The sequence below is a fragment of the Ovis canadensis genome, chromosome X (genome assembly GCF_042477335.2).
Source record: "Ovis canadensis isolate MfBH-ARS-UI-01 breed Bighorn chromosome X, ARS-UI_OviCan_v2, whole genome shotgun sequence".
Taxonomy (NCBI): Eukaryota; Metazoa; Chordata; class Mammalia; order Artiodactyla; family Bovidae; genus Ovis; species Ovis canadensis.
The window spans coordinates 42,086,206-42,112,219 of NC_091727.1; the positions used below are offsets into that span (position 1 = coordinate 42,086,206).

At 36.6% G+C, this 26,014-nt stretch overlaps 1 protein-coding gene across 4 annotated transcripts in view; it reads right to left on the reverse strand.

Annotated features, from left to right (window-relative positions):
- Positions 1-26,014, reverse strand: part of CASK (calcium/calmodulin dependent serine protein kinase) — a 382,943-nt gene that overhangs the window by 16,293 nt on the left and 340,636 nt on the right. Inside the window, exons 16-23 of one of the 4 annotated variants that reach the window (XM_070291512.1) lie at positions 24,943-25,028; positions 23,581-23,649; positions 20,696-20,764; positions 19,253-19,288; positions 17,428-17,624; positions 7,580-7,695; positions 905-985; positions 723-803 (exon numbers count right to left, since the gene is read on the reverse strand). In XM_070291512.1, the coding sequence (XP_070147613.1) occupies positions 723-803; positions 905-985; positions 7,580-7,695; positions 17,428-17,624; positions 19,253-19,288; positions 20,696-20,764; positions 23,581-23,649; positions 24,943-25,028 (735 nt within the window). The remainder of the gene's footprint in view (positions 1-722; positions 804-904; positions 986-7,579; positions 7,696-17,427; positions 17,625-19,252; positions 19,289-20,695; positions 20,765-23,580; positions 23,650-24,942; positions 25,029-26,014) is intronic. The other 3 variants (XM_070291514.1, XM_070291513.1, XM_070291515.1) reach the window with 3 other exon arrangements.

Here is a 26,014-nt window from a genome sequence, read left to right on the forward strand (position 1 = left end):
TCTGGGAGATGGTGATGGACAGGGAGGCCTGGCGTGCTGTGATTCATGGGGTCGCAAAGAGTCGGACACGACTGAGTGACTGAACTGAACTGAACTGAAGGAAAATATTGTTGTATCAAAGAAAACTATACTATCATTAAAACCTATTTTTCTGAAAAATAATTCATCTGGGTAACATTTATGACATACTGTTGGAAAAATTAGTTTATGAACAGATTGGACGAGCACAATTTTGTTAAACTGTAACAGTGATAACACACACACACACATGATGTGTTTGCACTAAGAGAAGTCTGGAAGGATATTCAATAAAATACTGATGGCACTATTATTTGGGGGGTGGTGGTGGGACTTCCCTGGTGGCTCAGTGGTAAAGAACCTGACTGTCAATACAGGAGACTTCGGGTTCAATTCCTGGGTCAGGAAGATCCCCTGAGGAGGAAATGGCAACCCATTCCAACCCACTCCAATTGCCTGGGAAATCCCATGGACAGAGGAGTCTGGCAGGCTACACCATGGGTTCACAAAGAGTGGGACTTGACTGAGTGACTAAACAACTATTGGGGGTGGGGTGGGGTTGGGATTAACTGTTAACTCATTTTCTTCTTTGTTCTTTTCTGGATTTTCCAAATTTCCTATAATCAAGAGTTCTTATGTTATCAGAAAAATATGTAAATTACAAGATTAGAAAAATACTAGGAAAAATATACTTAATTGCTTACGTGGAATAGGGTATGCAAACCGGTCTGGGTGCTTTGTGATGAGGGTGTTCTTTATGTGTCTTCTCCCAACACCATGTGCACCTATGTCATTTTTAAAAAAGTTAAAATTGATAATTGTTAATAATAATTGTAAAATGTTTTGAAGATGAAAATAAGAAAGCAACTTATATAGTCAAACTTACCTAATAGGACTAGTGTTTTCCTTTTGAATGCTGGCAGTTTTACTACTTCTTCATATGTAACAAGATCTAATTGATCAAACACTAAAATGCAAAGATTTAGAAGGAATATAAATTTACAGAAGGAATAGTTCCTGTATATAAATTATGATTTTACTGGCAAAACCAAAATTATAGCAAATCCATGTCTTAAGAAATATGAATCCAACTTATGATATATAGCTCATATGTAATTTAAGTCATATAACCTTTTGGGAGAAGATTTCACTTTTATGCCCATGAAAATGCACTTTAGAACCAGGGGCATCCAAAGACATGTTGGGCACATGCATATAAGTCCAATTGTAAAAGATACTGCATATCTTTTCATGCAGTATCCAACAAATTGTATGAGTTCATTCCAAACCACATGCTGTTCATATTTTTGCAATTAAAAAAAATCAGCAATACTAAAAAGAAAAAGTCTCCAGACAGTGACCAACATGAATATAGCATGAAGGCAATTAGAATTAACCAAGAGGCCAGCTAGATTATTTCTAGGGATGGATGAGAGATGCATGGACAGCTGGTCTTTAACTTGACGGTTCTTTCTTTCAGCAGAGTTGCTGAAGGTAGCATGCTAGATTTTGTCAAAGTCAGGTTCTGTAAGTATGATTTCATAAACTTTGGAAATGAGCATCTCACAGGTTTTATTGTAACCCAGCTAGCTATCCATTCAATGGAAAGTCTTGGGTGTGTAAGTAGGGGAATATGCTTCACTGGACCCCTAACTTTGTCAGCCTGTGTATGGTAAGTTGGGATGGATAGAACTGGAAGAAGCATGAAGCAGTCTGAACTGAGAAGAAAAGCTTTAAAAATAGTTTTTTGAACCTGATTCTTAATAAAACTATTACAAAAACTTTCCCAAGAGGATGACTGTTCCTGTTGAAGTTTAAGATAGTCCGATTCTCATACACATTTGAAAATTCTCACAAGAAGGTTAAAATCATGTATCTGTGTTCCTATAATATTTTTTTCTATGTGGTATTACCCAAATGTTGTCAGGCACACACTGAAATTTCTTTTTTTTTTTTTTAAATAATATTGAATAAGGTCTGGATTTTAGAGGGATTGCAATAAATTCCATGAAACTGATTCCATGGTGTAATAGAGGAATCTACAATGCTTCAGTCAATCATTAAGAGAAGCATCTACTCCCTGAAATATGGCCAAATGCTTTTGAATATCAGCTCAGTCCTTAACATTTATGATTTTCCTAGTAGCAAAGAACCTTAAAATGCAAAATAGGATACTCTGGAATGCAAAAGATCAGAAACAAACAAACAGAAGTATCATTCCCAAAATATTAAAAAAGAAATACAATATGTTAAAAATAAGGGTTAGTGCATGTTAATGGGTATTTGTGCATTTGTTTTCTTTTGATAACTTGATTGCATAAAGGTTGACTAAAAGACTTTAAAGCATATTTCTCTAGCAACAGCTAAAAACCACAAAATGCTTTCTGTGTTTAGAATGGCAGATTCACAAAATCGAAATGAACAGGAGGTTCTCTGCACGGCAGAGCTAGCTAGTCATGCTGCAGTGGTAATGGTGACGAAGAGTTGTAAAAATAAAAGCAGGAGAGCAGACGGCATTGCTCTTTATACCTATTGCCCTCTGAGTGCTATGTCCATCAAGAAAAGTATGCTTATGAAAGAGGTCCATCAACAAGCTGATATATTTTAGTATCTAGAAATAATCAAGCATCTCACAAAAGAGCAAGATGTTGACACTTATTTTTCCGAATGGTATATACATCTCTTTCTCTCTATAGATTCTATTCAATCTTACTGAATTAAGTCATCTTTTTTCAACCACATAAGAATGAGTTAGATATTAACAATCAATATGACAAACAAATGAACAGATATGTTACACATCAATATCTTAACGATAAAGGAGTAGCATGAAGAGGTTACTCTGGTCTAAATGAAAAATCATCACATGGCCACAGGATGGAGAAACAATAAAAGAGGATATTTTCAAATATGACATACAAGGAATATAAGGAGAACACTTAGAGACTGAACTTTTAAAGGTTTTAAGCTGTTTGCTGATTAAAAGAAAGGGACTTGATGAGAGGAAATCGTCAAAAACAAAGAGGCACAGTCACTCAACAGGTTACTTACATGCACAGAGGCCATTGGGAGTAAGACAGCATGAAAAATGTACAGGGGTCATTGAAATATGGCTTTTAATATATTAGTAAAATAAAAGTATAATATGCACAAAAGAAACTTTACCATGCAATATTCTAAACACAAGGCAAATAAATCACATTAAGAAACAAACTCATTTTAATAAAAAATCCAACAATACCCTTATATATAAGTCAGTGGGTTTTATATACTAGCAAATGCATACAAATTTTATCTGGAAATCATTACAAGAAACCTTTTTCAGGGAGTGTAGGTGTGGAAGTCTTTTGCTTTTCATTTTGTGTCTTTTCTAATCACGTGTACCTATTTTACTATTAAAAAAAACTGTCAACAGGGCCACTTTCAGTTGTCTTTAGAGTTCTCGGTATTAAAGAAAACAAAAGCAATAGCTTTTTAAATTCAACAGTACTAATTTGTGGTACTAAGCATAATTTAAACACACCTATGAATGGTATTGTAGAAATCCTCTATAGATTTGTTCATATTTGTATATATAAATGGGGTTTCTCAGGATATTTAAATACCACTGCTCTGGGCTTTACCATTAAAAAAAATGAATTAATGAAGGCTTTAAGAAAAAAGTTTGTATTAATAACTTGATCTAACACTGATTTTGGAAGTCCTAGGGCTGAGGAATCTCAATGCCTCAAAGAGTATAGTTCTTCTAGAAGCATGACAATGCTTTTTGTGTCAAATTTGTGACAAAAATTTTTTTATGTGTTACAGAAAATGTATTTGCTGTAAAACTCAAACATAATCAAATCTATTCCCAAGGCTTCAGAAATACAGTCTGGTACATTGTCCTGACTTCTCTGTAAGCTATTCAATATTCAAGACACCTGTAAGTATTTAGGTAACTATTCTCCAGTAGAATCTTTCTCCATAAAAAAAAAAATTTAACATTTATTCCTTGTCTCAGTAGGAAAAGCCACATAGTATCTTCAAATACTAAACCTCCACTTCGGTGAGAAATTTCACACAGGTAACACTGGGGCTGAGTGCACACACAAATGCCTGCAGTGGCCAGGCAGCTAATTTGTTTGAGTGAATGGGTCACATGCAAGCATGGAGCCATGGAGACAATGGATCCTATAGAATAAGTGTCCATCCAAGAGGGACCTCAACAGCCTAGAGTTGCTAAGGGAGGAAGTGGGCCCCATGTTACCACACTCCGTTCCTTCAAGGAAAAGTAGAAACCCAGATTTTATGTGAAATATTTGATTTTCAGATGATTATTTTAAACACTAGGTGTGTATGGAAAAAACAATATTTGTTTATGGGTCACATTCAGCTGATAGACTCCCACTATATAAAGTGAGAAGTAGGCAACAGTTTGAATAGAATTATGCTTTAACTAGACATGTGGAATTTCCAGGTAACAGAAATGGAAATAATTAATTCTAGTATTTTATCATTTTCATCAGTTCTAGGTCTTAATAAAGTTCTCGTCTTTCATTTTTACTACAAATATAAACAACTTCAGAATATAATGATGAGGTTTGGATCCTGCTATCAATAGTTGCAGAATTCTCAAAGAAAGGAAAAAAAATATGGCCCTTATTTTTTAAAAATTATTTTTCAATGTATAAAAATCAGTTGCATTTCTTTTTTTAATTGAAGTATAGCTGACTAACAATGTTTTAGTTTCAGGCTGTAGCAAAGTGATTCAGTTTATATATATATATATATTCTTTTTTAGATTCTTTCCCCTTATAGGTTATTACAAAATATTAAGTTCCCTGTGCTATACAGTAGGTCCTTGTCGGTTACCTGTTTTATATGTAGTAGTGTGTATATGTTAATCCCAATGGCCCTTATTTTACTTTACTGAGGACTATAGGAAGATCCCTTACTGTATTTTACAATCAACTCTTGAATAAAACAGAAAACTTTTCAGGAATATAGTTTGATTTGTGGCCTATGAACCCATTTGTCTAGTTCTTGCTATTTAAAAATATGATATTTCCAAGTACTCAAAGCATTTGCTTTCCCATTGGAGGTCAACAGTATGCATTTCTCTCTTTTAGAGCAATTCTTTATGTCAACAACACCATGTATTAGGGTAAACTTTCATCATAGCTAAAAGCAGAACAGCTGATAAAATACTTGACTTTCCTTCCCGAAAGTTTTGTCTTTTATAAAGTCAAGGTAATAAGCAAATGGTTCTTCTGGTCTTTATGATTAACAAAAGGCAAGAATTGGTTTGTGATGGGGAAGAAAGCTGAAGAGAAGTGGCGGAAAGGACTTGATGAGGAAGACCACTGCTTAGGAATATGCAACAGGTAACAAAAAGTGGTGGTGGTCTTTGCTACTCCTCTTAATTTTAAGTTTACAAGATCTTAGATACATCCATGGTTTTGGATAGGAGAGTTGTGTTAAAAGACGACAGAGAAAAAGCATCTCTATTCCATCTCTATGAGGTTCCTGCCTTCTCTATCAGGGGTGATAAAGCCTTCAATATAATGGGCAACATTTACCAGAGCTAAACCCTCAGCTAAGGGACAGCGACTGAGTACTTGGCTTCATTAAATGATACCCATTTGTCAGGCCCAGTGATGAAATAACCTGAGATCCACTGAACTTTAGAATTGGCAAAGATACCCTTGAGTGACTAAAACCCAATTTCCTCATTTTGAGGCAATTTTGATTTGCTTGAGTTGAATGGTTACTCGGGTGTGCTAACTCCTGGTCCTAGCCCCGGCTGGCTATTAAGCTTCCAGGTGTGTTTGCAGGCTCACCAAGTCCCACCTATGACCAATCAGAGAGAACGGGAACAATGGAAGATCAGTGGTGCCCTGGTGGTCAAAGAATGGAAAAAGTGGACTGACCACCAGATGGGATACTGGTTCTCTGGTAAAATTCTTAAGTGAACTGTTCAATGGATTCTTTGTCAGAATTTAGAGATTCTAGTTTTTCAACTGACTTCTTATTTTTCCTCAGACTTGAATTAAAGAGTACTGGCAAACTGAATATTCATGTCTACATGCCCTCTATCAGTACAGTACAAAAAGCTAAGGATGGATTTGTTTTTCTAGGTTTAATTTTAATGCCATCTATGTAAAAATTACAAGGTGATACATATATATGTCATATCAATAGACCTTTTGAACCTGTTAGAAGCTGATGGAAATCAAGGTGATTATGGAGACTTGGCAATAACCACTGAGATTTTGTGTTTAACAACATTCTGCTGATACTACAGTGAATTTATTCAAATAGTATTACTCAAGCATTTACAATTAGTTTTAACTACTTATATTTAGCTAATCTACTTTAAATATTTCTTCCCTTTATAAAACAAAAATGCCATTATTAGACCAGTCTTCTATAGTGGTGCTTAATCAGAGATGATCCATTTTATTGGAATAAAAATATGATGGGAAACATTCCTTATTTAACTGAACCATTTAAAATTAAGCCATGTGGTCACTCACATTCATTCCACATTAAACAGTACTTCAAAGTGTTTACTTTTACTCTCAGATCAAGAAATGAATAATTCAGAGTTTCAAAATATTTTTTCCTGGTAAATGCTAATAAAACATTCTACAGAGGGAAAAGCATTTCATATTTGTCAGAAATATTATACCATCAAATTGGGTATGCATGATTGCATTCACTTGATTTTTTTTCTTTTGCCATATATTTGATGTTAGAGTTATTTCTGAAACCTTGGGAACTAGCCTAATGCCCATGTTGGGGCTTGCAATTCCTCAGAAAAAGTTCCTTATAAAAGGAGTCATATTAAGAAGGTATTAAAAGTAAGTAAATCCCACTCTATACCATCATGCAGTTTCTTTAACTTAAGTTACATCCTGTGAGTCTTCTGGGAATTTTACTGCATTGACAGAGCATGGCTTTTTTATATTCATGTCAGTTCTTAGCAAATGAGTGACTACTTTGACTTAAGTTGAATGCAAGCTTCAAAACAGACAAATATACCATGAAGGGCAGGCCAAGATAACGTTCTTGGTCTTTTAGGAGCTAGGAAGTCCTGCGAAGGAAGAAGACTAGTGACAGGAACTAATGCCATTTGTGCTCTTTCAAATCAATCACAGCTCTGTTAAGAGTGCACATTTACCCTTAGGAATGTGTCAGAGGGCTATATCTTAGGGCCAGAGAGGAGCCAGGGGTGAGGGTATTTGCTCAAAACCAATCTCAGCAAGAGGCAAGAATCCAGGAGCCCCCATCCCTCATTTCTCAGGGTAGGACTTTATGTACTGGGTTCTCTGAGTTCCAGAGAGTTCTGTTTCCAAATAGCATTTTCTTCCTATAAAGTAGAGCTCTGTAAAATATTTGGCAAATATAAGCAACATAATAATTGAAGGGAGGGGTTTCTTAAAAGTTTTGTAAGCTGATGAAAGATCTCATGTGGTGACATTTTTGGATAGAGAACTCTGAAGACGGAATTGAGGTGTGACATCTACTTTAGTCTTTGAGAGATGTTTAACCCATCTTAATAAGTCGTACTTTTCCCTACCTGCATTGTGCTTTGCCAAATATTTATCTTTGTACTGCTTCTTTTTCTTGCCAAACCAAGTGCAGCTGGCCTGCTGCTCCTGTTTGGTCTTCTCCATGGCAATGCAAGCGACTCGCCTAGCACACAAAGAAAGGGGGAAAAAAAACTCACAAATGTATAGTTTTATGCTGATAAGAGAGAAAAACCAGTCATTTGAAGAATGAATTGCATGAAGAAACTCCTCAGAAATGCTTCCAATTATTCAGTAAAGGTTTGTTCCTTGAAAATTTCCTAGAAATGTTTTTTTAAAAATGCAGGTTTCTAACAAAATAACATTCTATCACTTGAACATATACATGTAACTGATGACACAGATGAGAAGTAAACATAATAGTCATGAAATACAGTGCAATGAGTGTGGGATTTTGAGTTGAGACAAGTCTGATTTGAATCCTGGCTCTCTCAATTATTAGCTTTTATCAATTTAGTGTTAGGTACTTTTCTGGAAAATTTACATATATTAATTCATTTACTCTTTCTAGCAACATGTGAAATTATGTCTGTTTTACAGATGAGGGGATCAAAGGACCGAGAGGTTAATTAATTTGTCCTGTGTGTGTGCTCAGTTGTGTCCAACTCTTTGCAACCACATGGGCTGTAGCCTACCAGGCTCCTCTGTTCGTGGGATTCTCCAGGCAAGAATACTGGACTGGGTTGCCATTTTCCTACTCTAGGGGATCTTCCTGACCCAAAGGATTGAACCCACATCTCTTGCGTCTCCTGCATTGTCAGGCAGATTCTTTACCACTGCACCACCTGGGAAGCCCCTAATTTGTCCCAATCAAACAGCTAAATAAGTGGGAGAATGAGGACAGTTTGGCACCAGAGCCCATGCTCTTAGGTGGTACATTGTTTTGGTAAGTTCCTTAATCTAGAATCCTAGAAATGTTTAAAAAACGCAGGTTTCTAACAAAATAACGTTGTCACTTGGACATTTACATGTAACTGATGACACAGAAGAGAAGTAAACATATAGTCATGAAATACAGTGCAATGAGTGTGGGATTTTGAGTTGAGACAAGTCTGATTTGAATCCTGGCTCTCTCAATTATTAGCTTTTATCAATTTCGTGTTAGGAGTTTTTCTAGGAAATTTACATATATTAATTCAGTTAATCTTTCTATCTGTTGGATGACTGTTGGAAACAACTTTAACAAAAAATGTAAATAATATCTCTATCACAGTAGCAGGCACAGTAGGTGCCTAATAAATGGTACTACTATTACAACATGGAGATTCTAGGTAGGGAAAAAAACTATGATTGAATTCAGTTAGGATTACATTCAGAAAGATCATAATTTTGTTCTACTTGATTACAGCATTCAACATTGGTAACATATGCATAAATGTTGTTAATAAGTTGCTCTCTTAGGTTCAGTCTAAGCAAGTACTTATCTTTCAGGATATTGCCACAGAAGGTTTTGCTTACTTAATGACTTTGCTTGTGGGCCAATGTGGGGGTCCCTGAGTGAACCACATATAAGGGGAGTTCAAAAACACTATCAGAATGCCATAGAATGCCATTGAAATAATGAGTTGTTTTCTAAGGAAGTTGTACTGCCTTGTTATTCTCCCACTAGCAGTGTAGAGTTCCTATTGCTCCACTCCCATGTCATTACTTGGTGTTATCAGTCTGTAATTTTATCCCTCATGGTGGATAAGCAGTGAAATAACACTGGTTTTGTATTTCACTGATCATTAATGAGATCAAGCACCTTTTCATACGCTTATTGGCTACTGGATTTCTTCTTTGGTAAAGTGCCTGTTCAAAGACTACTTTCTTAGCCAGTTGTCGTTTCCTCATTGATTTGTAGGAAGTCTTTATATGGCCTGAATATTATACTTTTGTTAGTTATATATGATGCAGGTATCTTCTTCCACTCTGTGGCTTGCCTTTCTAATCTTTTTATAGTATTTGATAAAGACAACTTATTAGTTTTTAGTCAAATCTAGCAATATTTTCATTTATGGGAAATATTTTTGATATCTTTTTAAGGAAATGCTTCCTTGTCCCTAAAGATATTCTCCAGTATTACCTTCTCAAGAGTTTATAATTTTGTCTTTCATGTTTTGGTTTTTAATACACCAGGGCTGGTTTTTGTATATGGTATGAAGTTAGGGGTCAATTTCTCTCATTTCCTGACCCCCCTCAATGGATACCCAATCATCCCAGCATAACTTATGGAAAAGTCTTCATTCCTCACTAGTGACTATGTCTGAGAGTGTTTAGGGGGTCTCTTCAGTTGGCCTATTTGAGCATCTCTAAGCCTATACCTTATTATCTTAACTACCAAAGCTTTATAGCAAGTCTTGGTATCATTGAGGCAAGTCCTCTCTCTCTATTCTTCTAGAAGAGCATCTTGACTATTTCCAGTTCTGTGCATTTCCATGAAAATTTTAAAATTAGCTTGTCAATTTCAAAATGGTTGGGAATGAATTGGGAATGAATTCCTCCCAATTAATCAATTTGGGAGGAATAGATATCTTTGCAATATTAAGTCTTCTAGTCCCTAAATATAGTATGTCTTCTTTTATTTAGGTCTTCTTTAATGTCTCAATAAGTTTTATAATTTATCCTCTAAATGTCTTGAATAACTTTACTAGATTTGTTCCTAGGTTATTGATTTAAAAAGATTTTATAAATGGTTTTAAAATTCAAACATATACAATACTACTGTGTAATGAACCTCAAATACCTACAACTCAGTTTCAACATTTATTAACTCACAGGTTATTTTGTGTTATTTACAACCTACCCACCCTAAAATTAGGCTTCCCAGGTGGTGCAGTGGTAAATAATCCGCCTGACAACGCAGGAGACACTGGTTTCATCCCTGGGTTGGGAAGATCCCCTGGAGAAGCAAATGACAACACACTCCAGGATTCTTGCCTGGAAAATCTCATGGACAGAGGAGCTTGGTGGGCTATAGTCCATGGGGTCACAAAGAGTTGGACATGACTCAGTGATTGAGCATGTACCCTAAGATTATTTTGAAAAAAAAAATCCAACTTTGTATTATTTCCTCCTTAAATATTCTTAAATTCCCTTTAAACCTATAGGTTTCCCCTTCTTCCCCCTCACCCTTTTCTACTTGCAACTTATTTGTTGCAGAAACTGGTTGTCTGTCCTATAGTTTCTAATTTCACCCCTGTGGTGTCTTTAGTAAGTCCCTCTGTCTTTTGTATTTCTCGCTAACAACTAATTACACTCGATCTTAGCCAAAAGGCCGAGAAGCGATGCAAACAACTAATTAGATATAGAGGTCTAATCAAACTTGAGCTTTATTTTTCTTTTGCAAGAGTACTTTATAGTATTATGGTGTTATACAGGGTATTTTTAAAAATTACTTTCTATTTTTTTACTGATAAATAGAAATATAATTGATTTTGTACACTGATTTTTATATCAGCCATCTTGCTAAACTCTCATATTAATCATAATTGTTTATATATATATATAAATAGATTTCTTTGAATTTCTACACAGAATCCTATCACCTGTACTTTTTTTTTCTTTCCAATTCTGTTTGCTATAGGTGTATTGTAGATGCTCTCAATCAGGTTAAGGAAGTTCCCTTCAATTTCACAGTCTGCGAGAGTTTTAATTATGAATGGATTTTGGATTTTAACAAATGCTTTTCCTGCATCTAATGATGATGACTTTGTGGATTTTTCTTCTTTAATCTGTTAATATGGTGGATCGGTTTTCAAATGTTGAACCAGCTGTGCATTCCCAGTACAAACTCTACTGGATTAAGATGTATTATTTTTTTGGTATATTGCTAGATTCAGTTTGTTAATATTTTGCATCTGTATTCATGAGGGATATGGGTATTTAACATATTTAAAATTTATTGAATTTTGGTATCAGGGTAACACTGGGGACATGAAATGAGTCAGGAAGCGTTCTCTTCTACTTTCTTGAAGAGTCTTTCCTCCATGTCTCATTCTTTCTCTTGCTCATTGAGGGCTTTATTTATATTTATTTTTGGTTAGGAGAAAGACATTTATTGGGAAGTAACGTGAACTGTCTCTCAGCAACAGTACCAACGTCAATCTCCATATATTACCTAAGTGGCATACAGAGGAGGCTGATGAAACCTTTGGGAATTCTTCCAGTACAAGCCAATATGTGCTGTTAGTCATAACTACAGCTTCTGTGAGGCATACGCTCTTTGGAAACCTAAACAGAACTCAGGCATTTTTGAAAGGTTAAGAGAACAAAATAAAAAAAATCCTGACCTTGTGAAGCTTATGTTATAGTGTACAGAGTATCTTACAGGAAATGATTTTAAGCTTAAAAAAAGTTCCCAGTAAAAATTTGTGGTGTGGTCATATGTGGTGTAACAAGAGAGGAATGAAACTGATTTTTACCAGGCACTCAGGAAATGAATGTTATTTCTTTTAGCTCTGTAAGTGCAAGAAAACTGTTAGAATTTAGGTCAACATGGAGGAAATTTCAAACACATGTTTAACATTTATTGCTGACTTGGATGAGGATCTAGTAGGCAAGGGAAGGGATGACACATTCAGGGACTCAAATCATATCCAAGGATTAGACTGACGGGCCTTGTCAAGCAAGATGAAATATACCACGGATAAAGAAGGGAAGGTATTCGGGTTCAAAAAAACTGATTTCTCATCTGGAGAATGTGAAAAATTTGATTTGCTAGCAATACATCTAAACAAAGCTTCTGGGTTTGGCTGATAGTATTGTTTCAAATCTTTCTCATTAGCATTACATGTCTACCATATGACATTCTAGAGACCAATTCACTTTTTCAACAAGGAATTCTTTTTCCCCTCAGCTGGGAATCTCTTCTTGTACCTCCAAAGTCCTACTCAACATCTCAAGGAACATACTGCCCAGTGGGCCTCTTCCTCATTATTCTAGTTAGACTTTCTTTCTCCCTCTATAGTCTCTGCAACTTTACTGAGCTCAGTTTTTCTGCAGTAAACTGAACATAATATATAAAGTATAAAACTTCAGTTTTGAAATATTATACATCCCATGAAACCATCACCATAATCCAAATAACAAATATTTTCATCATCCCAGGACTTTTCTTATGCCCTTCTGTAATTCCTCCTTCCTCCTACAGATCCCCAGGAACTCAAGGTTAGTTTTGATTTTCTAGAGTTTTATATAAGGGAATTATATAGTATGTTCTCTGTTTTGCCTGGAAACCCAGCCTAGTGGTTTTGAGTTTCACTCATATTGTTGTGTGTTACCAATAATTCCTTAAATTGCATCCTATTGTATGGATATGCCATAATTTGTTTATCCATTGACCTGTTGATGAAAACATTAAAAAATGTTTAGAAATTTAATTAAAAAAAATTGTAATAGGTATGTGGCCACTAAGTTTTTGTTAGTGCATTTTTTTGTCCTTGGAAATTCCTTTAGGTTCTATTTAAAATCTGTTATGCCATTCATCCCTCCCCACATACTCTGAAGATAGTTTTTAAGCATTGTTGTTCAGTCACTCATTTATGTCTGACTCTTTGCGACCCCATGGACTGCAGCATGCCAGGCTTCCCTGTCCTTCACTATCTCCTGGAGTTGGCTCAAACTCATGTCCATTGAGTCGGTGATGCTATCCAACCATCTCATCCTCTGTCGTCCCCGTCTCCTTCTGCCTTCAATCCTTCCCAGCATCAGGGTCTTTTCCAATGAGTTGGCTCTACATCAGGTGGCCAAAGTATTGGAGCTTCAGCATCAGTCCTTCCAATGAATATTCAGGGTTGATTTTCTTTAGGATTGACTGGTTTGATCTCCTTGCTGTCCAAGGGACTCTCAGGAGTATTCTCCAGCACCACAGTTCGAAGGCATCAATTCTTCTGTGCTCAGCCTTTTTTATTGTCCAGCTCACACATCCATACATGACTACTGGAAAAACCATAGCTTTGTCTATATGGACCTTTGTAGGCAAAGTAATGTCTCTGCTTTTTAATATGCTGTCTAGGTTTGTCATTGCTTTTCTTCTAAGGAGCAAGCGTCTTAATTTTCAAGGCTGCAGTCACCATCCACAGTGATTTTGGAGTGCAAGAAAATAAACTCTCTCACTGTTTCCATTGTTTCCCCATCTATTTGCCATGAAGTGATGGGATTGGACGCCATGATCTTCATTTTTTAATGTTGAGTTTTAAGCTAGCTTTTTTACTCTCCTCTTTCACCTTCATCAAGAGGCTCTTTAGTTCTTCTTTGCTTTCTGTCATAAGGGTGGTGTCATCTGCATATCTGAAGTTATTGATATTTCTCCCAGCAATCTTAATCCCAGTTTGTGCTTCATCCAGCCCAGTATTTAACATGATGTACTCTGCATATAAGTTAAATAGCCAGGGTGACAATATACCACCTTGATGTACTCCCTTTCCTGAATTGGAACCAGTCTGTTGTTCCATGTCCAGTTCTAACTGTTGGTTCCTGACCTACATATAGATCTCTCAGGAGGCAGGTAAGGTGGTTTGGTATTCCCATTTTCCAGCTTGTTGTGATCTACACAGTCAAAGGCTTTAGGATAGTCAGTAAAGCAGAAGTCGATGTTTTTCTGGAATTCTCTTGCTTTTTCTATAATCCAATGGATGTTGGCAATTTGATCTCTGGTTCCTCTGCCTTTTCTAAATCCAGCTTGTACATCTGGAAGTTTTCGGTTCACATACTGTTGAAGCGTAGCTTGAAGGATTTTGAGCATTACCTTGCTAGCATGTGAAATGAGTCCAATTGTGTGGTAGTTTGGGCATTCTTTGGGTCTGGAATGAAAATGGACCTTTTCCAGTTCTGTGGCCACTGCTGAGTTTTCCAAATGTGCTGGCATATTGAGTGCAGCACTTTAAAAGCATCATCTTTTAGGATTTGAAATAACTCAGCTGGAATTCCATCACCTCCACTAGCTTTGTTTGTAGTGATGCTTCCTAAGGTCCACTTGAATTCACATTCCAGGATGTCTGGCTCTAGGCGAGTGATCACACCATCATGATTATCTGGGTCGTGAAGATCTTTTTTGTACAGTTCTTCTGTGTATTCTTGCCACCTCTTCTTAATATCTTCTTCTTCTGTTAGGTCCTTACCATTTCTGTCCTTTATTGAGCCCATCTTTGCATGAAATGTTCCCTTGGTATCTCTAATTTTCTTGAAGAGATCTCTAGTCTTTCCCATTCTATTGTTTTCCTCTATTTCTTTGCACTGATCACTGAGGAAGGCTTTCTTATCTCTCCTTGCTATTCTTTGGAACTTTGCGTTCAAATGGGTATATCTTTCCTTTTCTCCTAGCCTTTTGCTTCTCTTCTTGTCTCAACTATCTGTAAGGCCTCCTCAGACAACCTTTTTGCATTTTTCTTGGGGATGGTTTTGATCACCGCCTGCTGTACAATGTTACGAACCTCTGTCCATAGTTCTTCAGGCACTCTATCAGATCTAATCCCTTGAATCTATTTGTCACTTACACTGTATAATTGTAAGGGATTTGATTTAGGTCATACCTGAATAGCCTAGTGGTTTTCCCTATGTTCTTCCATTTAAGTCTGAATTTTGCAGTAAGGAGTTCATGATCTAAGCCATAGTCAGCTCCCGGTCTTGTTTTTGCCAACTGTATAGAGCTTCTCCATCTTTGGCTGCAAAGAATATAATCAATCAATCTGATTTCTGTATTGACCATCTGGTGATGTCCATGTGTAGAGACATCTCTCGTGTCATAGGAAGAGGGTGTTTGCTATGACCAGTGCATTCTTTTGGCAAAACTCTGTTAGCCTTTGCCCTGCTTCATTTTGCACTCCAAGGCCAAACTTGCCTGTTACTCCAGGTTTCTCTTGACTTCCTACTTTTGTATTCCATTCCTCTATGACGACAAGGACATCTTTTTTTTTTTTTTTTTTGGTGTGAGTTCCAGAAGGTCTTGTAGGTCTTCATAGAAGCATATTACTGATTATAACAGATATATGGAAGTATTAGTAAACAAGAAACCTCACACCAAGTGCATAGCTGGACTTTCCCTGGCTGTCCCAGGCTATGTGTACCTGGGTGCAAATTCATTTGGGATAGACCAGTGGCCACAATGTTTTCAGGGGAACTTTGTTTTCCTTTTGCTCTGCTCACTGACAAGGCATCCTTCTCTACAGTCCCCTGGTGTGGAAGGGAAGTAAGGGAATGCTTATTAGTTTGCTCTTAACCTAGGGGTATAGCTTTTTGCAGTCCTGACAGTGTGGGATGGGTCTCCTAACTGATTCTACTACTTATACAGGCCTTACTGGGTCTTAACCTTGGTCCTCTGGCAGAGGAGTTCTTAGTAATAGAAATGCCCTCATGGCAAAGTGGACCAATTTGGAACTCTCATTTTTACCGCTCTGATTAATAGCTTTCATATAAAAACTGGTCACTGAGTTCCCCAATATCTTTTCAGGTACTCAGTGCTTTTAAGTGTTTTAATTTTCAAAAACATATTTTCTGCAGCACTTTTCATTTTTTTCCACCAGGAGGATTGGTCCAGACAATCTAGTCTACCATTATAGGAAATGGGAAGCAAATCTGCTTTTCCACTGTCATTTCTTAGGCTTCCCCCAGGGGACTTAAGAGTTATAGGTATTGATGAGACATAATTTATACAAATGATCTGACCAGGGAGAAGAGGTCTAGAATCTACATAAATATTTTCAAGAGACACTCATTCATATATGGCAACATTCAAGAACACATTTTGTAAAATGTAAATATCAGTGCTAACATAATAAAATCACTAGCAAAAGGACTTAGACATCACCTTCCTCTCACTAATGCTTAAATTGTTTTTTGAAGATCAGACCCAAAGACGGCATCAGAGGGAAGGCTTCTACTTCTGCTATGTGGGCCTATGTTTCCTAGTATAAAATGATGGCATCTGAAGTTCTTAGCTCCAACGTGCTAAATTTAAAAGTATTTTTGGGAACACTGGAATAGCTGAAAGAAGTGATCAAGCAAAAGAGATTAACTGAAAAATCCGTTTAATTAGTAAAAAACTGGGTGAAAAAAACTATGCGTCTATGAACTTGATGCCTTTAATCTCTTTTAGTTAAGTTCAAATAAGTATTTTGGACATGCAGATCTCTTTCTTTTGAAGATATCTCTTTGGCACTAGATTTCTGATATATATTGCCAGAGTACAGACAAAGGTAAAACTATCAGCATTTTTCAAAAAACAGCAAATTATAACATTAATAACAGAAATAGATTTTACCAAAATCTACAGTAATCCCTGACTCCTCTCAGCTAAAAACATGTCTGAAAACTGCCTGATTTTAACCTGCTTTCAAAGCTTAAACTTTCTAACAGACACACATTTTTAAAGACCTGGCAGGGTAAAGAACGAAGCTTCTGTCTCCTTTCTAATAGTGAAACACTTTAAATACCTGGAGTGACAGTGAATCCTGGCATCTGAGTTTTTCACTGGTGGTGGAGTGGAATGGGGTTGGTGAGGGCATGTGGAGGGGCAAAGAGAGGGTACATTAAAAAAAAAAGCAATTCTATAAGGCTGGAAACAGCATACAGGCGTAGAGGGCTCTGCTAAGAGATCACGATGTGACTATGACCCGACTCAGCCTCTCTCTAGACCTTCATCTCCTTCTGTGTGAAACAAAGACCTGACTCTATAAATAGGAGCTCACTTGGGGCTGACAACTGAGAATTCTCGGCAGACTCATTTGAATTGCGTTTGGCTAATAGAGTAAAGAATATATTAAACAGGTTTTACCCTATAAAACAGCAAAATATAAAGGTGAAAAATGGCTTGCCAGGCTTCATTTATATAAGAAACCAAAACAACACAACACAGACATACCATTCCTGAAGTTCTGGAGAAGGAATGAGACCTGCCGTTCCATTTTTGGAGTTTTCCAGTTTACCCTGCCACCAATTGTGATCGTCCTTACTAATAATCTGGATAATGTCACCAACTCTGAATCGAATGCCAGCTTCTTTGCAGGGGATGAGGTCATCCTTAGCTGGATCATATTCAAATTGTGCTCTTACATAGATCTATAAAACAGGAGTTGGTAAGAAAAAACGCCATGGTGATATGAAAGAAAACAGTCAGCTCTAACTGAATAACCATGGACTAACACTACAATACGAACAGGACATTAGATGGTGAACACAAATATGATGCATGGAAATACAACACAAAAAACTGCTACCACTAGAACAATGTACTATTTTTGATGTGTGTAGTTACAAATCTCTGCTCTTTTTATTTGGATAGAACACTTAAGATATTTGTTCAATAAAGACTTAATTTCTGCTTTTACTATAACAGAATAGGCTTAAAATTATAGTGAAATATGCTTACCGTTTGAAAATCTGCATATATGTAATTGATATTATGGGTAAGTTGTCATGATCACGTGGCAGGCTTTAAGCCATAACCACAAGCATTCAGGGAAGGTTTTAACCCTAAAGCAGCACGATACGAAACTAGCAAGAACTCAGTGTTGGTAACGTGCTATAAAATGCCTTCATGACAACTGGCAGTGTGTCTACACACTGCTGATAAACTTAACTGTAACTCAAACATTTTAAAAAAGCATTTAAAGGTAGTTTAATTTTGCAAATAGCATTTCTACTTTATATTCGCATTTTATTCTTCTTTGAGAAGAAAAATGAATTTAAGTCCTACGTTTGCCAATGTAACACTTAAAATCTGCACAGAGCTTCAGGAGGTGGATAGTTCAAGGCTCTGAGTTTTATGATATGTAAATGTAACTAGTAAATATAAAAGGAAACAGATTAGCATACAAGGGGTTATCACATGGCACCATTTTATGAATTACTGGATTTCTAAATAATGTAAAACAAGGTGCTAGATATTCAGTATTGCATCATTTGAGTGATTTCTATCAGGTGCTAGTTTATGCAAATCTTATCTCCCAATTTGATTACTTTTAAGAGCACATTTCAAGAAAAATTCCATAAAATTTCTATCTTGAAATTACATTTGAATATAAATATTAAAGTCACTGTAAAACCAACCTGAAGGGTTTGGAACTATTGTATTATTATTCTGTTTGTTTCTTTTCAGAAATCCAGCCTATAAAAGTTATAAGTCTCTGCATTTGCACCTAAAATTTATACTCAAAGCAAATAAAAGTTGCTTGTCTCAGGCAGCACTTAACTTTTCATGTTTGATTAGGACGTAAAGCCAGGATTTTTCTGTTGTTGTTTTTTCCCCACTGTATATGGCTTTTAGAAATACACATGCAGATACAAATTAAGAAAAAAACCTTCAAACATCAGATAATTATTGCTTAAAAATGTTCATTGGCACGTACATTTTAGTTATTCTTAGAATTCGAAGAATTCTGTAGCCTTTAAAAATTTATTTCCACCCCAGAGGCAGGCCCATAAGATCCCCAAAGGCTGAATTCTTAACCATCAACACAAAATGATCAGGTTGAAATTACAATAACCATCACAGCTACAAAGATGTTAGGGAAAAAGTCCTTATAGAGAATTAGTCATGTGTAATGTGTTAAAATGAAATGGTACAAGCTCTCAATGCTCAAATGTTATGGTCCAAAATGCAGACATTATGGGATGGAAAGGGTTAATAAAGGATTGGCTATTAGCAGCTCAGTTTAGAGAAGTTTCTATAGAGGATATCTATTCACCTGTCGTCCTTTTGGTTGGGTAGTTGATGGCAAGTCCTGTAGAATAAAGCCAACCCAGGAGAAAAATTTTCATTTACTTTTCAAAGAGTACAAGGTAATTTGTGTGTTCTGTTACATTATGGTTAAAAAATGAGCTAGATTTAAGTTGTAAAGAGATAATATACATTATTCCATTTCTCAGAAATGTTGAGTTATCAAAAAAGAAAAATCAAACCCAGGCCATTTAGCAGCAAGCTGAAGAAAGCAGGTAAATTTAAGCAGAGAGAAATGTGTTCTTAAGAAACAACTCAGCATCTTCAACACAAAAGCCACTGCAAGTGAAACAGCCTATTTAAAAAACCCCCTCAAAACTCAAAAGAGCTGTTGCCCTTTTCAACTTAGTCATAGCAACCATTTAAGATTTTGAAAAATTCAATGGTTGTATGGATTTTTCATCATCTTAAGAGTTGTTAAATGTCAACTGTTATAAATAAATTCCTTCGGTAGCCTATTTTGAAGTTGCAAATAAAAGTTACAGGAAATTTTCTAACATTTCTCTTACTTATATCATTCCATCTGAGGTGATCTCAAATTATTTATGTTATCTCAAATTATTTACAAATTTACCTCATAAAAATGATATATTTTTAAAGGGCAAGTTAATAGGAAAAGAGTGATACTGCTGTATCATTAGAACTCTCATTTTTAACAGCAATATCAGCAACTTAAGAGATTTTATTATTTCAAAATATTTCAAAAATTCACACACCTGCACCTACAAGTGCTCCCATTTGCTTACATAAATTAAAAACCATTCTTTTTACTTTCCAAAATGAAAAAAAGTAAAATTCCAAGTTCAAGTCAAAATATAAAGTACTTTGTGTTAAAGATGTGATAATAGCGTGGCTTAAGTGCAGTTTGAAGCCAGTTCCTTTTGCTTTTCATATCCAGGCAAGGCTTATAATTCACAGAAGTATGTGCACGTACCACAATAACAGAGGGCACACCAATTCGTAAACTTAGATAGCGGAAACTAAACATGTTGCTGATATCACTCAGAATAGACAACTACAAAGCCCGAGAATACCCAGATTCCTACTCTGCAAAATTCTTAGATTTCTTTATCTTTTTCAAGTGAAAAAAAAATGTTGAGAAGTTTCAACAAATTTCCATTTAAATCCTCTGCATAACTTTGAGCCAAGTCATAGACAGTAGCTGGGTGACACAGAAATATTTTGAGAATGACCAAAGCAGTCTTGAACTACATTTCTTCAAATTTAACTAATGAAAGGTATTTTTAATGAGAAGAACAAGATTTTCCAGGAATAAACTGCATTGTAGCTGTAGTAGCCTTGTATATCGGCAGAAGACAATATTTCCACTGAACACATGTAACTAGAACACTCATGGCAGGTGGCACCAACAAAATTGTCACACTTTGCTGTGTGGAGCTAGAGTTCTTACCGAAACAGAATTGTTAGTGCTGCTATGACCATTAGCTGGGGACTGTCTGGAAGTGGAGGGGGAATCTCTCTGAAATAAGACACAAGGTTCATTAACACAGAACACCAGCAGAGAAACAAGAGATATTCACATTAACAGTTACAACCACAGTCTGAAAACCATTTCCTTTGAGGTTTTAGCTGTAAAGGTGCCATACTGACTTACTTGCATGATTTCAGAGAAGCATGAAAAAAATGTTTGTGCAGTCTGAAGATTCACATGTTGTAAGTGATGACCGTGTCATTTCATTAATCATTTCTTTCCTGTCTCTAACATTCTATAACCTTTGCTTTTTTAAAATGAGAACCCGAAGGGTGACTTGATATTAAAATCCTATCAACTACTGTAAAGTGACAAGGATTACTATAACATTGTGCTAAAGATCCCAACTGCATATCTTTTTAAATTGAAAATTAGGTGTTAAAAGTATTTAATAATCTTTAGGTACCTCAGTATCAAAAATTACTGAATGACACAATTTGAAGTGAAGTCACTCAGTCATGCCTGATTCTTTGTGACCCCATGGACAGTAGCCTGCACCAGGCTCCTCTGTCCATGGGATTTTCTAGGCAAGAGTACTAGAGTGGGTTGCCATTTCCTTCTCCAGGGAATCTTCCCGACCCAGGGATCGAACCCAGGTCTCCCACATTGTAGACAGACGCTTTACCGTCTGAGCCACCAGGGAAGTGAAGTGAACCTTAAAAAAAGACTTCTTACATTGCAATCACCTTAGAATCTTTCTAGGCTAGATATTACTAATAAGGGTAAAAGATAGTTATAGACCAGAGAAGAAACCTTTATTTTTTTAAAGAATATTTTAACAGATTAATTAAAACAATAATTTTGAGCCTCTACAAATATTACACTTCTGGCAAAGATTCCAGCAGCCACAGCCAACTATACTATATGACACACTCAAAATCCTTTCCAGGCTCCACTCCCTTGTTGTCCAAATCAACTATAATGTTAAAACAAGGAGAGGATGAAAGTAAGTATTTAAAATTTTAGTTGAGTTCTTGGAAATCTTTGAAATGTGCATGTCCGCTCAAAAGACATTTGCTTTTTCTAGAAGACTTAAAGAAAACTTCTGGAACCTGTTGGCCTTAAAATAATGGGATCCCTTAGATGAGGATTCTCAGATGTTAGTGAGCAGAATGTCTAGGTGCCACCCCCAGAGACTCATGTCAGTAGGGCCAGAGCACGGGGTGGGGGGTCCCCGCTTTTACCAATGGCCAGGGTGATGCTGAGATAGGTAGCCAGAGAGCCTTTCTTTAGGAAGTATTGTAGCTGGGAAGAATCCAACCACAGGGTTGAACTCTGCCAGGGTACAGGAGAGTCAAAGAGATTGGTGGGGGAGGTACCTTTATTCCTACTATTCAGAGGTTGAGAAGGTAAGAGGGGGCTCTTTTTACTCAAGAGCATAGCATTTATGTGTCCTACTGGTCCTACCTCAAAACCAGTTCAACCACTCAAAAACACAAGAGAAACGTATATTAATAACTAACACTATCTTCTGGCTAGTGAGCCAAAAAGACAAAAACCAATTGCATTTACTAAATTTCTTCCAAGATGTGAAACGGTATGAGGACCACTTATGATTTTTAGCATATCAGAATGCTTGACATGAAAGATGCATGTGACAATTTTTCTTTTCCAGCAAGGTTTGTGTACTAGGTAACAAATTTCAAAACTGAATCCTGGAACAGAAGCAGTTCTGTATTTTGTTTTGAAATATAACTGAAGTTCCATAAAAAGCCACCAAGAGGAGCTCAAGACTTGATATAACAGAAACCCCACTTGTCATGGCTCACTAAAAACATACTTAACGAAACTACAAATTCTTATACATATCTTCAATAGGTTTAGGAAAAACAGGAAGCCTCTGATTTTTCTTGTGAAATTTACATCATCACTAGAGACAGGAAGAAACATTATAATTTCTCCCTCAACTTCTCCTAAGTACAAATTCAGTTTTCTAGACCGGTTCCAGTAAGTTGCCAGCCAGTCTTAAACATTCACTGTACTTCATACTGATGTTACACATACTTGGAAGGTGCACAGGAAAGTGCGAGCTTCAGAAAAAAATATTCAAACTGAAGGTGCAATGGCCAAAGGATGCTCTCACTTAGGCTGGTTCATATTTCCAAATATAGAAAGAATGATTTTTGAATCTCACTAGCTAACCAATAGCAAACTGAATAATATAGGTTGGGAAAGCTACAGTTTCTCAAGGATAAGCCTACTGTAAGAAAAGAACTTGGGGTTTGTATTACTCTAGAACACTTACTTGTTTCCAAGTCAGATAACATTCCAATTTAAACAATTTCACAGAAGGTTGCAAAAACCTCTATTCCACTAATAACATCAGTTATCAATTCCTCATAGGCTTAAAATCCATCTAGAGGCCTGTCAGAATTATTTGAATAACTCTATCTTAACAAGAAATAGACCACTTTTCAGATTCTTGGAAAGAAGAACTATCTAATGTGATTTCTTAACAAGGGAAGTGAATATACTTCCTGGAAACATTATTGCAATTATCATCTTGCATCCTCCCCCAGAGACCCATTCTTTATTAAACCTCTGTCATTATTTGGAGCTTCTCTCTATGTATTTTGCTTCGCTTCCAGCCTGCAGGAAGTTCAGGTGCTGAGGAGAACCCCGTGGAAGAGGGCTGAGTAGGTGGGTGGGACCTACTCTGTTCCGTTATCTTTGTTGTAAAATTGGTGTGCAGTGATCAACAGCACAGGCAGAAACAATTTCCCAGAAGAAGCCAAAACATTCAGCCATCAGCAGACAGTTAGTTAAGAACCCAGAGGAGATGGGGTGTTTCATAGAGCTATTACCTCACAGGACGATGACTGAGTGCGGTAACTTGGCACGATCTTGAAGGTGATACTCCCCCGCATTTCCCGCTGGAGGAAACAGAAAGGAGAGCTCTTTGAACAAACAAATGTTGCACACAACAACGCGTAAGAAACCACTGAAAACGTTTCGGGGGTATTTAGTTTAAGCCAGCCAAGAGCGCAGGGGCCTAAAAACGAAACCGAGTTACAAAAGCAGGAACTGCTCACAGTGACAAAGGAAGCTGCTCCTGGGAACAGCCCTGCAAAGTCAAGGCTGACTGCCCTGTTCACAGCAATGGTGCAACAGACCTCTGATGGTGATCTTTTCATAGATGTGGAGATAACTCTAAGTGACATGCCTTTTGAAAGTGAATACAAGTTGAAATGGACTACAGAACAAGTAATTATGTAAGAATTATATTTGGGAGGCTACATGATGATGGTGTACTCCATAAAATCTGCTTTTTATTTCATAATTTAGGCCTTAGTTTTTTAAAAAAATTTAATTATTTAATTGGAGGCTAATTACTTTACAATATTGTATTGGTTCTGTCACACATCAACATGAATCCACCACGGGCGTACGTGTGTTCCCCATCCTGAACCCCCCTCCCACCTCCCTCCCCATACCATCCCTCCGGGTCATCCCAGGGCACCAGCCCCAAGCATCCTGTATTGAACCTGGACTGGCGATTCATTTCTTATATGATATTATACATGTTTCAATTAGGCCTTAGTTTTGACTGTCAGTGACTCTGTGGTGCTTATTGTGCTTTCAGTAGATATAAATAGCGCAGGAGGCTGCTACACTATGGTGGGAAGAAGGTGCAGGACCAGAGGTCTAAACATCTCCCTCTGCTCGCCAGGGCCTGTCATTCTGCAGCCCCCAGCCCGCCCCAATCCAAAGCCTAATCTGAACACCAATTTTGGATATATATGGCAAAAAATGGCCTGGTCTACCATGACTTTCCTTTCCCTTGCTCTATAGAGAAATCCCATATAGCTGGCTATGACTCAGCTACACAGGAAAGAGGTTTCTGACATTGCTGATGTCAGCAGAATTGAGGTCGGTGAGAAACTAGTTCACAAGTATGCACAACTGCAAAGGTTTTCTTTAAACATCTGCTCACTAAGAACCAGAAGACAAAGGACTGAAAGGAGAATGTTCAAGCCCACACTGCTGAAAATGGGCAAAATGTTTCTAAGCTCTGCTGCATGTAAACATTTTTCTAGGTCTCAGTTTCTCTGAATGTTGCACCAGACCACACAGATGATGGTACCAGATTACAAAAGAATACCCCTTATTTAATAAGTTAATGAACTGAAAGTCGATTTCAGAAAAAGAGACTTTCATTTACTCACAAGCATTTTTTGCAGCTGTTCCACTGTTTGGTTGGCTACACTGATGCCATTGATTTCTCGAATTTCATCTCCGACATGAAGTGTACCTAAGAAATTACACAAAATTATAAACATGAAATGATATATACTTTTATAATAATAAAATCCAAAGTCAGCAAGGTAAGTAATTAAAAAAAATTAAGCTAAATACTTAAGTCTGAGTGAACTCCGGGAGATGGTGATGGACAGGGAGGCCTGGCGTGCTGCAATTCATGGGGTCGCAAAGAGTTGGACACAACTGAGCGACTGAACTGAACTGAACTGAATATTTCAGAACCAGGTATGAGTCAGGCTCATATAATAAACTCGCCAAAACAGATACACCTAACTTATGGAGGACACAGTTTTGAAAGATGACTGTAAAAATCTGCTTATTTTTCTGAGAGAGTCTGTATGTATATAGCTGTTTGAAACTATGACTTCCAGATGCAGCCTGTCTGGGTTCATATCTCTGCTTTATCATGTACTAGCTTCAAGATCTTGGGTAACTTACTGAGAATTTCCCTGAAAACTCATATTTATAAAATGTCAATGAAAATAGTATCTATCTCATAGGACTGTTGTAAGGATTAAATGAGTTTATTAGATGCAGAAGACTTAGAACTGTTCTTGGCGCATAGTGCCATTTAAGTATTTGCTGTTATCATCATCATCATTATCTACCAGATATGATACAAAGGTTGTTGATTTTTCAAAGAATTGCGGTGATAACATCTATATATCCATAAATTTATATTAGACATACTGCAACTTTTTAATAATAATTTGGTAGGCGTTTCAGGGTTCTGTCACACTTCAACTAGAAAAAGTGAGAAACAATGGTTAAATAGTGTTATGTAAATTTTTGCTTTATTTATGAATTGCACAAATGTTTAGTTATTGACCTGACTTCATTATGAAAAGCTCATGGTGTCTTTAAGACATACGCACTAAAATGCAGATAAACAAAGAGCCTTGTATTTGCTTCAAAGTAATCCAGGGGCAGTAGGGCAAATACAGCTGAAATCAGTATGGTCATGAATTAACAATAATT